This window comes from Bison bison, unplaced genomic scaffold (genome assembly GCF_000754665.1).
Source record: "Bison bison bison isolate TAMUID 2011002044 unplaced genomic scaffold, Bison_UMD1.0 scf7180017864484, whole genome shotgun sequence".
Taxonomy (NCBI): domain Eukaryota; kingdom Metazoa; phylum Chordata; class Mammalia; order Artiodactyla; family Bovidae; genus Bison; species Bison bison.
The window spans coordinates 3,658,607-3,670,500 of NW_011495044.1; the positions used below are offsets into that span (position 1 = coordinate 3,658,607).

At 40.3% G+C, this 11,894-nt stretch overlaps 1 protein-coding gene across 10 annotated transcripts in view; it reads left to right on the forward strand.

Annotated features, from left to right (window-relative positions):
* SCMH1 (sex comb on midleg homolog 1 (Drosophila)) overlaps positions 1-11,894 on the forward strand; it is a 166,284-nt gene that overhangs the window by 14,695 nt on the left and 139,695 nt on the right. For 6 of the 10 annotated variants that reach the window (XM_010862680.1, XM_010862681.1, XM_010862682.1 and 3 more), the window contains exon 2: positions 9,175-9,304. The exons of 3 other annotated variants lie outside the window; for them this stretch is intronic. Coding sequence is in view for 2 of the 7 variants with exons in the window: in XM_010862678.1 (XP_010860980.1) it covers positions 9,292-9,304 (13 nt within the window). In the remaining 5 variants the exon portion in view is untranslated. Of the gene's footprint in view, positions 1-8,690; positions 9,305-11,894 lie in introns of those variants that run through there. One more of the 10 variants, XM_010862679.1, reaches the window with a different exon arrangement.

The window sequence follows — 11,894 nt, forward strand, 5'->3', positions numbered from 1 at the left end:
AAAGAAATGCAAAAAAGCAAAATGGCTGTCTGAGGAGGCCTTACAAATAGCTGTGAAAAGAAGGGAAGCGAAAAGCAAAGGAGAAAAGGAAAGATATACCCATTTGAATGCAGAGTTCCAAAGAATAGCAAGGAGCGATAAGAAAGCCTTCCTCAGTGATCAGTGCAAAGAAATAGAGGAAAACAATAGAATGGGAAAAACAAGAGATCTCTTCAAGAAAATTAGAAATACCAAGGGAACATTTCATGCAAAGATGGGCTCAATAAAGGACAGAAATGGTAGGGACCTAACAAAAGCAGAAGATATTAAGAAGAGGTGGCACGAATACACAGAAGAACTGTACAAAAAAGATCTTAATGACACAGATAACCATGATGGTGTGATCACTCACCTAGAGCCAGATATCCTGGAATGTGAAGTCAAGTGGACCTTAGAAAGCATCACTATGAACAAAGCTAGTGGAGGTGATAGAATCCCAGTTGAGCTATTCCAAATCCTGAAAGACGATGCTGTGAAAGTGCTGCACTCAATATGCCAGCAAATTTGGAAAACTCAGCAGTGGCCACAGGACTGTAAAAGGTCCATTTTCATTCCAATCCCAAAGAAAGGCAATGCCAAAGAATGCTCAAACTACTGCACAGTTGCACTCATTTCACACACTAGTAAAGTAATGCTTAAAATTCTCCAAGCCAGGTTTCAGCAATATATGAACCGTGAACTTCCAGATGGTCAAGCTGGTTTTAGAAAAGGCAGAGGAACCAGAGATCAAATTGCCAACATCTGCTGGATCATGGAAAAAGCAAGAGAGTTCCAGAAAAACATCTATCTCTGCTTTATTGACTATGCCAAAGCCTTTGACTGTGTGGATCACAATAAACTGTGGGAAATTCTGAAAGAGATGGGAATACCAGACCACCTGATCTGCCTCTTGAGAAATTTGTATGCAGGTCAGGAAGCAACAGTTAGAACTGGACATGGAACAACAGACTGGTTCCAAATAGGAAAAGGAATACGTCAAGGCTGTATATTGTCACCCTGCTTATTTAACTTATATGCAGAGTACCTCATGAGAAACGCTGGGCTGGATGAAGCAAAAGCTGGAATCGAGATTGCTGGAGAAATCTCAATAACCTCAGATATGCAGATGACACCACTCTTATGGCAGAAAGTGAAGAAGAACTAAAGAGCCTCTTGATGAAAGTGAAAGAGGAGTGAAAAAGTTAGCTTAAAGCTCAACATTCAGAAACGAAGATCATGGCATCTGGTCCCATCACTTCATGGCAAATAGATGGGGAAACAGTGGCTGACTTTATTTTTTGGGGCTCCAGAATCACTGCAGATGGTGATTGCAGCCATGAAATTAAAAGATGCTTACTCTGTGGAAGGAAAGTTATGACCAACCTAGACAGCATATTAAAAAGCAGAGACTTTACTTTGCCAACAAAAGTCCGTCTAGTCAAGGCTATGGTTTTTCCGGTAGTCATGTATGAATGTGAGAGTTGCACTATAAAGAAAGGGGAGCACTGAAGAATTGATGCTTTTGAACTGTGGTGTTGTAGAAGACTCTTGAGAGTCCCTTGGACTGCAAGGCGATCCAGCCAGTCCATCCTAAAGGAGGTCAGTCCTGGGTGTTCATTGGAAGAACTGATGTTGAAGCTGAAACTCCAATACTTTGGCCACTTGATGTGAAGAGCTGACTCATTTGAAAGGACCCTGATGCTGGAAAAGATTGAGGACAGGAGGAGAAGGGGACGACAGAGGATGAGATGGTTGGATGGCATCACCGACTCGATGGACGTGGGTTTGGGTGGACTCTGGGAGTTGGTGATGGACAGGGAGGCCTGACGTGCTGCAGATCATAGGGTCGTAAAGAGTTTGACATGACTGAGCAACTGAACTGAACCTCCCAGAGAGTGCATCCCACTGTTGGATACCTCCAACTTTCAGAAAGTTCTTCCTAGTAATGAGCCGAAACCTATCTGCCCATAGCTTCCACCCACAGATATTAAACAAGCAAAGCAAATCTCTTATCTTCATGAGAACACTCCAGATATTTGCAAAAAGCTTTCCTGCTCCCCCTGAGTCTTCTCTTCTCTTGGTAAATCTCCTCAGTTTTTTAAACCCTCACTATCCTTGTTTTCCTTTAAATGAGATTATGTGCCTCTATCTCATTCAGAGTCTAGGACCTAGATTTGAAGATAAAACTCAGATAGAGTCCTCTCGAGTATTCTGACTATTAGAGTAGACCATCCAGTACAGTCATCTTCTTCATTCCCAATACACACTAGAATGATGATGATGGTTGTACATTACTTACTTCATAATATCAGGTCCGTTTATGTCTGCCAGAAAGTATGATGTGGCACCATTGATATCACTAAACTTTTTCAGTGTTCAAGAAACATGAGTTGGAAGCATTTTAAAAAGCGTTAGCTTCTTCTGTGCCCTGGCTCACACTTCCATAAGGCTCTGGAAAGGGTAAACATTATGTATAGTTGAAGTCTACTAGGACTGCCTATAGAACAAAAGGAGTTATGGCTTTTCTGCATTGTCATTAGCCATTCGTTGCTAGCTGCTTTGCTTGTTAAAGGAAATATTGATGTTCTCTGGGATTCTGTCTGCACGTGCAGATATATAATTGCAAAAGATGGAGTGGGGGTGGGGATGATTGCCAAGAAGAGATCTGTTTCATCTTCTTTGTTCACATCTGCTACATGTACAAGACAGAATTTATGGCTCTTCTAGGAAGGAATTGCCTAGCTTGCTTCCCCTCCCCCCTTTTCTGACAGATATCCCAGAGGAATAATACTGTCTCTTCACGCTTAATCTCCGAATGAAATAGCGGTAAATGAAGGAGAGCTGGAGGCAGAGAAAATCAGCTGAGAGGCCCTAGGAGTACTTGCTAATTAGAGGGAGTGGCTGATCAATGGCACACTCCAGACCAGCCCCTTTTCCATCTCCCGCCTCCCCTGTAGCTTGTCCTCCTGACCATAGTGGGACAGGTGTTCTGCTTCCAGCTTTCCTGTTTTGATCTCTGCTTCTCAGCATAGGTTTCTGGTTTATTAAAACCACGGTTGCTTTCACTGCTAAAGGAGTTCTGTGTTGTCTTAATGTATTTTCAGAAGTACATTTGATCTTTCTATTTTCCAGTTTCATTTCTGAGGGGGACATCTCTCCTTTCCTGCTCCTTTCTTTCCTTCCTGCCTATCCCTGCTGTCTCACTGGTATGTGCATATAAACCTGCATTACTTGTTTTGTATTTTCCAAGCTCTGTGAGTATTTGAAACATGGTACCTGTGAACATCTTCCATTTAATCTAGTTTTACATCATTAAATCCCAGACTGTGTCTCAGATTATTTAGCATCCAGATCAAGCTAATAAGCACCAGTGCTTCAGTTTTTACTATAGTAAAATGGAAAGACTGTCCAAGCTGGGCTACTCTATGTCAGAAACATTCGTAAGATTTATTTTTTTTTTGTTACCTTTTTTGTTTTTGTTTTTTGAGGAGAAGGTAGTTACAAACATAGTTTAGGTTCAGATCCTGACCTTTCTACTGACTGTAACTTTTTAGAAATTTATTCAACCTCTCTGAATATTATTTCCTCATTAATATAAAGGGGTAATGATACCAGAGTAAGTAATATACCAGAGAGGATACAACAAGATGATGTTATTGAAATACTTAGCACAATATCTGATACAGAGTAAACACTTAAAAATATTATTTATAAGCTATACAATATTAGTAATATTACAGTATTGCTATTGTAAATATATAGTAATAATTTATAACTGAATTTCTTCTCAGTATTAAAGAATGTTTTCAACTTTTCCTTGCTTCAGAGGATGAACCATTGTGATTGTTTTATCACATTTTGAAAAGATGCTTCCATAGCTTTGTAGATTTTTCTGTTATGTATTATCTTCCCCTCAAGGGCATCCTGAAATACCAGAGTCTTTACATTCTGTAGATTTATACTACCCAGTATGGTAGCCACTGGCTGCATATGTCTATTTAAATTTAAGAGGAATTAAATATAATTAAAAATGCAACTCTTTAGCCACACCAGCCATATTTCAAATGCTGAATAGCCCTATGTGGCTAGTGGTTATCCATTGGATGACACTGATATAGAACATTTCCATTATCACAGAAAGTCCTATTGGACAGCATTACTTTGGATACTACTAGAATGTGCTGTTGTGCTCTTTGCTTAGAAATCAAAGAGGGTATATTTTCTAGGATGTTCACAGATTGCCCTCTTAAGTATTTCAGGGCTCCATACATTCATTTTAAGGATTCAAGTTACTCTTCTTTCCCCAGCCCTAGTGTCGTTAAATGTCTTTTGAAATAAATACAGGCACTTTTACTTCTCCTGTGGAGACTGCATTACCATAATTTTTAAAGATCCCAGTGTACAGTAAGAGGAAGCCAAAGGGAGAAAGGACAAAGTTGTCATATAGAGTGAAGTAAGTCAGAAAGAGAAAAACAGATATCATATATTAATGCATATATGTAGAATCTAGAAAAATGGTACAGATGAACCTATTTGCAGAGGAGGAATAGAGCCAGATGTAGAGAAAGGACGTGTGGACACAGGAGTGGGGGGGATGGCACGACCGTGTAAAAATACATCGCTAGTGGGACCCTGTTGTGTAACATAGGAAGCTCAACGCAGTGCTCTGTGATGATCTAGATGAATGAGATGGGAGAAGCGGGAGGGAAGTCCAAGAAAGAGGAGATACATGTGTACATACAGCTGATCTCGTTCCAGACAGAGAGGCCTGGCGTGCCACAGTTCACGGGGTCGCAGAGTCTGATACGACTGGGCGACCGAACAACAGCTGATTTACTTCATTGTACAGCAGAAACCAGTGCAACATTGTATAGCTATTATACTCCAATTAAAAAAAATAACTTTAGCAGATATTCAGTTGTGAATATGAGAATCCATAGGGGCTAACTAGTAACAGGAGGTTCTAATATGCTATGTCCTTTTTGTAAGTACATACATTATGTTAGTCAGAATCTGAGTTTTCCCCCTGAGAAAGGTAGAAAACAGCATGTTTTCCTTTAATAATCCCTATTATCTTTATTATGCACGTTTAAAGCCTAGCTTTTATTTGCTCTTCACAACCTAGTGAAGCAAGTAGCACTGGGATGATCATCCCTATTTTACTGATTTTTTTTTTAGAAAGCAGACTCAATGGAGTTAACAACTTGCCTAAAATTGTTAAGAGAAAACAGTCTTGAGATTCAAAAGAGGATAAAATTTTAACTTCCAGTTTGTTTTTTTGTTGTTATTTTTATTTTGTTATGCTCTATTTTCCCACCAATCCAACTGTAGTGAAAGGAAGGATGAAGATTCTTTAAGACAACTTGAAAATGAAGTAGTGTCATATGAGATACTCTCAAAGAATTTCTATAGCCTCATTTGTCCTATGACCATGTCTATTCGTGTGTTTGGATTGCTGTAACAAAATACCACAAGTGGGGTAGTTTAAACAACAAACGCTTATTTCTCACAGTTCCTGAGTCTAGACGTCCAAGATCAAGATGCTGGCGGGGTTGGTTTACAGTGAGGCTTCCCTCAGCTTATAGAAAGAACTTCCGACTGTGTGCTCACCTGGCCTTTTTCTCTGTATGTGTTGGTGGAGGGGTAGAGTTGGATTGAGAGAGAGAGAGGCCAATCAGTCTCTGGTATCTCTTCTTTTTCATCAGGATACCAGTCCTGTGAGTTTTGGGGAGTCTTTGGTGGAGACGTGGGTGGACATTGGCCTGACATGGGGTCAGGGGGACTGAGAGCAGCAGTCCTGGGAGCGTAGTGTGCTGGTATAAATCCTCTTGTAGAAGGTCACCACTACTCCTATCATAAAGTCTATACCCTACCATAGAGACTGCAGACTCTAGGACTGGGCTGCCTCTGGCCAAACTGCAGAGAGAGAGCACAGCCACACCCATCAGCAGAAAATTGGATTAAGATTTACTAAGCATGGCCTGCCCACCAAAGCAAGACCCAGTTTTCCCCACAGCCAGTCCCTCCCATCAGGAAGTTTGCACCAGCCTCTTATCCTCATCCATCAGAGGGCAGACAGAATGGGAAACACAGTCACAGAAAACAAACTAAAATGATTACATGGATCACAGCCTTGTGTAACTCAATGAAACTCTAAACCATGCCATGTAGGGCCACCCAAGACAGTTGGATCATGATGGAGAGCTCTGACAAAATGTGGTCCACTGGAGACGGAAATGGCAAACGACTCAGCGTTCTTACCTTGAGACCCCATAGACGGTATGAAAAGGCATAAAAATATGACACTGAAAGATGGGACCCCTCAGGTCGGTAGGTGTCCAGTATTCTATTGAAAAGTGGAGAAACAGCTCTGGAAGGAATGAAGAGGCTGAACCAAAGAGGAAATGATACCCAGTGGTGGATGTGTCTGGTGGTGAAAGTAAAGTCCAATGCTGTAAAAAACAATATTGCATAGGAACCTGGAATGTTAGGTCCATAAATCAAGGTAAATTGGAAGTAGTGAAACAGGAAATGACAAGTGTGAACATCAACATTTTAGGAATCAGTGAACTAAAATGGATGGGAATGGGCGAATTTAATTCAGATGACCAGTATATCTACCACTATGGCCGAGAATCCCTTTGAAAAAATGGAGTAGCCCTCATAGTCAGCAAAAGACTCTGAAATGCAGTACCAGGGTGCAGTCTTAAAAATGACAGAATAATCTTGGTTGTTTCCAAGGCAAACCATTCAGCATCACAGTAATCCAAGTCAGTGTCCCAACCAATAATGCCAAAGAAGATGAAGTTGAACGGTCCAAGAAGAACTACAAGACCTTCTAGAACTAACACCAAAAAAAGATGTCCTTTCATCATAGGGGACTGGAATGCAAAAGTAGGAAGTCAAGGAGTAACAGGCAAGTTTGTCCTTGGAGTACAAAATGCAGCAGCGCAAAGGCTAACAGAGTATTTGCCAAGAGAATGCACTGGTCATAGCAAACACCCTTCTTAAATGAGCAATGCATAGAAAGAGAGGAAACAGTAGGATGGGAAAGACTAGAGATTTCTTTGAGAAAGTTAAAGATACCAAGGGAACATTTCATGCAAAGATGGGCACAGTAAAGGACAGAAGAAGTATGGACCTAACAAAAACAGAAGATATTAAGACGAAGTGGCAAGAATACATGGAAGAACTGTACAAAAAAGATCTTAATGACACAAATAACCATGATGGTGTGATCACTCACCTAGAACCAGACAGTCTAGAGTGTGAAGTCAAGTGGGCCTTAGGAAGCATCACAACAAACAAAGCTAGTGAAGGTGATGGAATTCCAGCTGAGCTATTTCAAATCTTAAAAGATCATGCTGTTAAAGAGCTGCACTCAGTATGCCAGCAAATTTGGAAAACTCAGCAGTGGCCACAGGACTAGAAAATGTCAGTTTTCATTCCAATCCCAAAGAAAGGCAATGCCAAAGAATGTTCAGACTACCACACAGTTATGCTCATTTCACATGCTAGCAAGGTAATGCTCAAAATCCTTCAAGCTAGGCTTCAACACTATGTGAACCAAGAACTTCCAGATGTTCAAACTGGGTTTAAAAAAGGCAGAGGAACCAGAGATCAAATTGCCAAAATTGGATCATAGAAAAAGCAAGAGAATTCCAGAAAATTTCTGCTTCATTGACTGCACTAAAGCCTTTGACTGTATGGATCACAACAAACTGTGGAAAATTCTTAAAGATATGGGAATACCAGACCACCTTGCCTGCCTCCTGAGAAATCTGTCTGCAGGTCAAGAAGCAGAAAAGTTAGAACTGGACATGGAACAACAAACTGGTTCAAAGTTGCGAAAGGAGTACCTCAAGGCTATATATTGTCACTGTGCTTATTTAACTTATATGCAGAGTACATCAGGCAAAATTAGGGGTTGGATGAAGCACAATCTGGAATCAAGATTGCTGGGAGAAATATCAATGACCTCAGATATGCAGGTGATACCACCCTAATGATAGAAAGTAAAGAGGAACTAGGGAGCCACTTCATGAAGGTAAAAGAGGAGAATGAGAAGACTGGCTTAAAACTCAACATTCTAAAAACTAATATCATGGCATTTGGTGCCATCGCTTCATGGCAAATACATGGAGAAAACAGTGGATTCGGCGACAGGCTTTATTTTCTTGGATTCCAAAATCACTGTGGCTGGTGACTGCATCCATGAAACTAAAAGACACTTGCTCCTTGGAAGAAAATCTGTGGCAAACTTAGTGTATTAAAAAGCAGAGACATTGCTTTGCTATCAAAGGTCCGTCTAGTCAAAGCTATGGTTTTTCAAGTAGCCATTTATGGATGTGAGAGTTGGACCATAAGGAAGGCTGAGCGCTGAAGAATTGATGCTTTTGAACTGTGGTACTGAAGACTCTTGAGGGTCCCTTGGATTGCAAGGAGATCAAACCAGTCAATCCTAAAGGAAATCAGTCCTGGATATTCATTGGAAGGGCTGATGCTGAGGCTGAAGCTCCAATACTTTGGGCACCTGATGCGAAGAACTGACTCACTGGAAAAGACCCTGATGCTGGAGAAGATTGAAGGCAGGAGGAGAAGAGGATGACAGAGGATGAGATGGTTGGATGGCATCACCAACTCAATGGACATGAATTTTAACAAACTTCAGGAGATAGTGAAGGACGGAAGCCTGGCATGCTTCAGTCCATGGGGTCGCAGAGTCAGACACAACTGAGATACTGAACAACAAGCTTGTGAAAGTCCTATCTGCAAATAAAGTCACATTGGGGGATTAGGACTTCAACATATCACTTGGGGTGGGAAGCACAATTTAGTTTATAACACCATCTTAATGTAGTTTTAGTATCTTTTTATTTTCTAGTTTACCTTGATTAGTTGGAAATTTGATGTTTTCATGGGACCAAATTTGGCGAATATTATATTTTTTATTTCTGTGAAGACTGAGGCTTAGTTAAATTTAACCTGTGGTACTTACCATAAGGTACTCTCCAACCCTGAGGTATTCGAATAAGCAAAAATATTATATGTAAATGTCCTGCTTTTCTTGTAATGTAGTCCAATGTGTTAATACTAGTAAAGTCTCAGTCCTTTATAGGGTAATAAGCATGCCCTTCCTCCCATCCCATTTTACAGATGGAGAAATTAACATACAGAGAAACTGACTTGTCAGAGGTCAGAGCAAAGTATTGGTGGATCCAGGGGTAAATCCCAAACCTTTTAACTCCCTGACCAGTTTGTAGTCTACTGACTATGCAGCCTAGTGGTAAGTATGTTTTTACCCCATCCTGGAGGTAAGGGTAGTTAAGAGATTTGGCTGATGCTGGGAGGGATTGGGGGCAGGAGGAGAAGGGGATAGAGGAGGATGAGATGGCTGGATGGCATCACTGACTCGATGGACATGAGTCTGAGTGAACTCCGGGAGTTGGTGATGGACAGGGAGGCCTGGCGTGCTGCGATTCATGGGGTCGCAAAGAGTCGGACACGACTGAGCGACTGGACTGAACTGAACTGAGTTTAAGGAATTTCCCATTTTTAATTATGTCACTCGTTATCCTTTTCTTTTAACCATGATGTCTTTTTGTCGTTAGCATCAATTTTCAAGATTGTGAGTATAGATTGGAAGTTTTGCTTTTTAAATACCTAGAAATATTTTTATGACAATTTAGCCAGAAGAAAGAAAGAAATGAAAACTTATTATTTAATGAATTTGTTCTCTGTTAGGCACTGTGCTAGACACTTTGTATTTCTTAAATGTCATTAAAATTTATAGTCATTTCTGGAAGGTAATGCATTCTTGCCATTTGTTATAGTCACATTTTAATAGTATTAGTGGAATTTAGTAGAAAAATATCTTGCAAATTTCAGGGTTTAGATTCTAAACAAAATTTTAGTTTTGTGCAAACTAAGAACCTTGTCAGAAATCTTTAAAGATAAAAATCTCTATGTGATTAAACATAGTTTGCGAGTTTATTATATCTTATCCCTTGGTTTTTACTTAGTTGGGATGATTTGTTTTGTCTGAGATTAAGTCAAGCTTGCTCTTCCACTTGACACTAAAATCATGGTGTGTTCTCAGAAGGCTTTTCTTCTACCTCTACATTTGAAACAGTTAGAATTCTTTTAATTACTAAGCAGGTTGAACAACCAAGCCACATGAAAAACAAGAGTATGATGAGCCTCCAGAGCCAAGGTTCCATGGGCCACTAGTATATTCGAATCTCCTCCATCCCTCACCTCCACTTCTTTCCCAGTGGCTTCCTCTTGCTTATAGATCTGCTTTCTCAGATACAGTATGCTCCTTCTGACTCTTCTGTGGAGAATAAGTTGGAGTAGGGCAAAAGTAGAAGCAAGATAAGTTAGCATACTTTGTAATGGTCCAGATAAGAGGTAATAGTGACTCAAACTAGACTGGATTGGGATATGGCCCAACAGAACCTACTGATGGATTTAATGTGAATGTAGAGGAAATACAGGGATCAAGGATACTTTCAAGAATTTTGCCTTGAAGAGCTAGGTGATGGAGATGCCAGCTACTGGTTTGTGGAGGACAAAAAGAACAGCTTGACAAACGGTGTTGTGTTTTAGCTAAGTTTGAAATAACTGATTGAGAACCATGTAGAGATGGCCTGAAAGTAGTTGTATATGTAAGTACAGAATTCCAAGTAGAGGCCAGTGCTGGAAATATGAATTTGGAAGTAATCACAGTGGAGTGGTGAGAGAAAAAAAAAGCCTATTAAAATGAGGACATAATATGAGGAAGTGAGGAGGCAATAATTCATTGCTTTTAAGACAACTCAAAAAAAGTTTTCCCATGAAAGAGAGTAGAAAAATTGAAAGATAGAGCGGGAAGCATATGTGTGGAATTAAGAGAGGGTTGGGGAGAGCATATTATTGGTTTTGTGTGTGTGTGTTTTGATAGTTGATGACAAAGCAATAACAGTACTGATGTAAATGATCTGTTATAGAGGAAATACTTGCAAAGTCCTTAAGAAGATGAGAGGAAACAGGGTCTGGAGCAAAAATGTAGGGTGGGCTGTTGCTTAAAATCAGAGACGCTTCATCCACAGAAGCAGGAGAAAAGTCAGAAAGAATGATGAATAAGTAGATTCATTAAATCACCAATTATTGACTGAACACCTGCTAATTACTATATTATGCTTTGGGGACATACCACTAGGCAAGATTAAGTCTGAATCTTCCTGAAATGTGTGGCATATAGAAGGTTCTCATGTCTTATTTTTGTTGTTCTCAATAAACCCTGAATTAATGTCATCCCCTAAGAGTGAAGGTTAAGGAGGGAATATTTGGAATATGAAGAAAGTGAAAAATTGTGTTGTTCTTGTTGTTCATTGGCTAGTTCAGTTCAGTCACTCAGTCGTGTCTGACTCTTTGTGACCCCAAGAACTGCAGCACACCAGGCTTCTCTTTCCATCACTATCTTCCTGAGTTTCCTCAAACTCATGTTCATTGAGTCAGTGATGCCATCCAACTATCTCATCCTCTGTCATCCGCTTCTCCTCTTGCCCTCAGTTTTTCCCAAATCAGAGTCTATACCAGGGAGTCAGCTATTCTCATCAGATGGCCAAAGTATTGGAGCTTCAGCTTCAGCATCAGTCCTTCCAGTGAATATTCAGGACTGATTTCCTTTAGGATTGATTGGTTTGATCTCCTTGCAGTCCAAGGGACTCTCAAGGGTCTTCTCCAGCACCACAGTTCAAAAGTGTCAATTCTTTGGTGTTCAGCCTTCTTTATGGTCCAATTCTGACATCCATACATGACTACTAGAAAAGCCATAGCTTTGACTAGACAGTCCTTTGTCGGCAAAGTGATGTCTCTGCTTTTTAAAACACTAT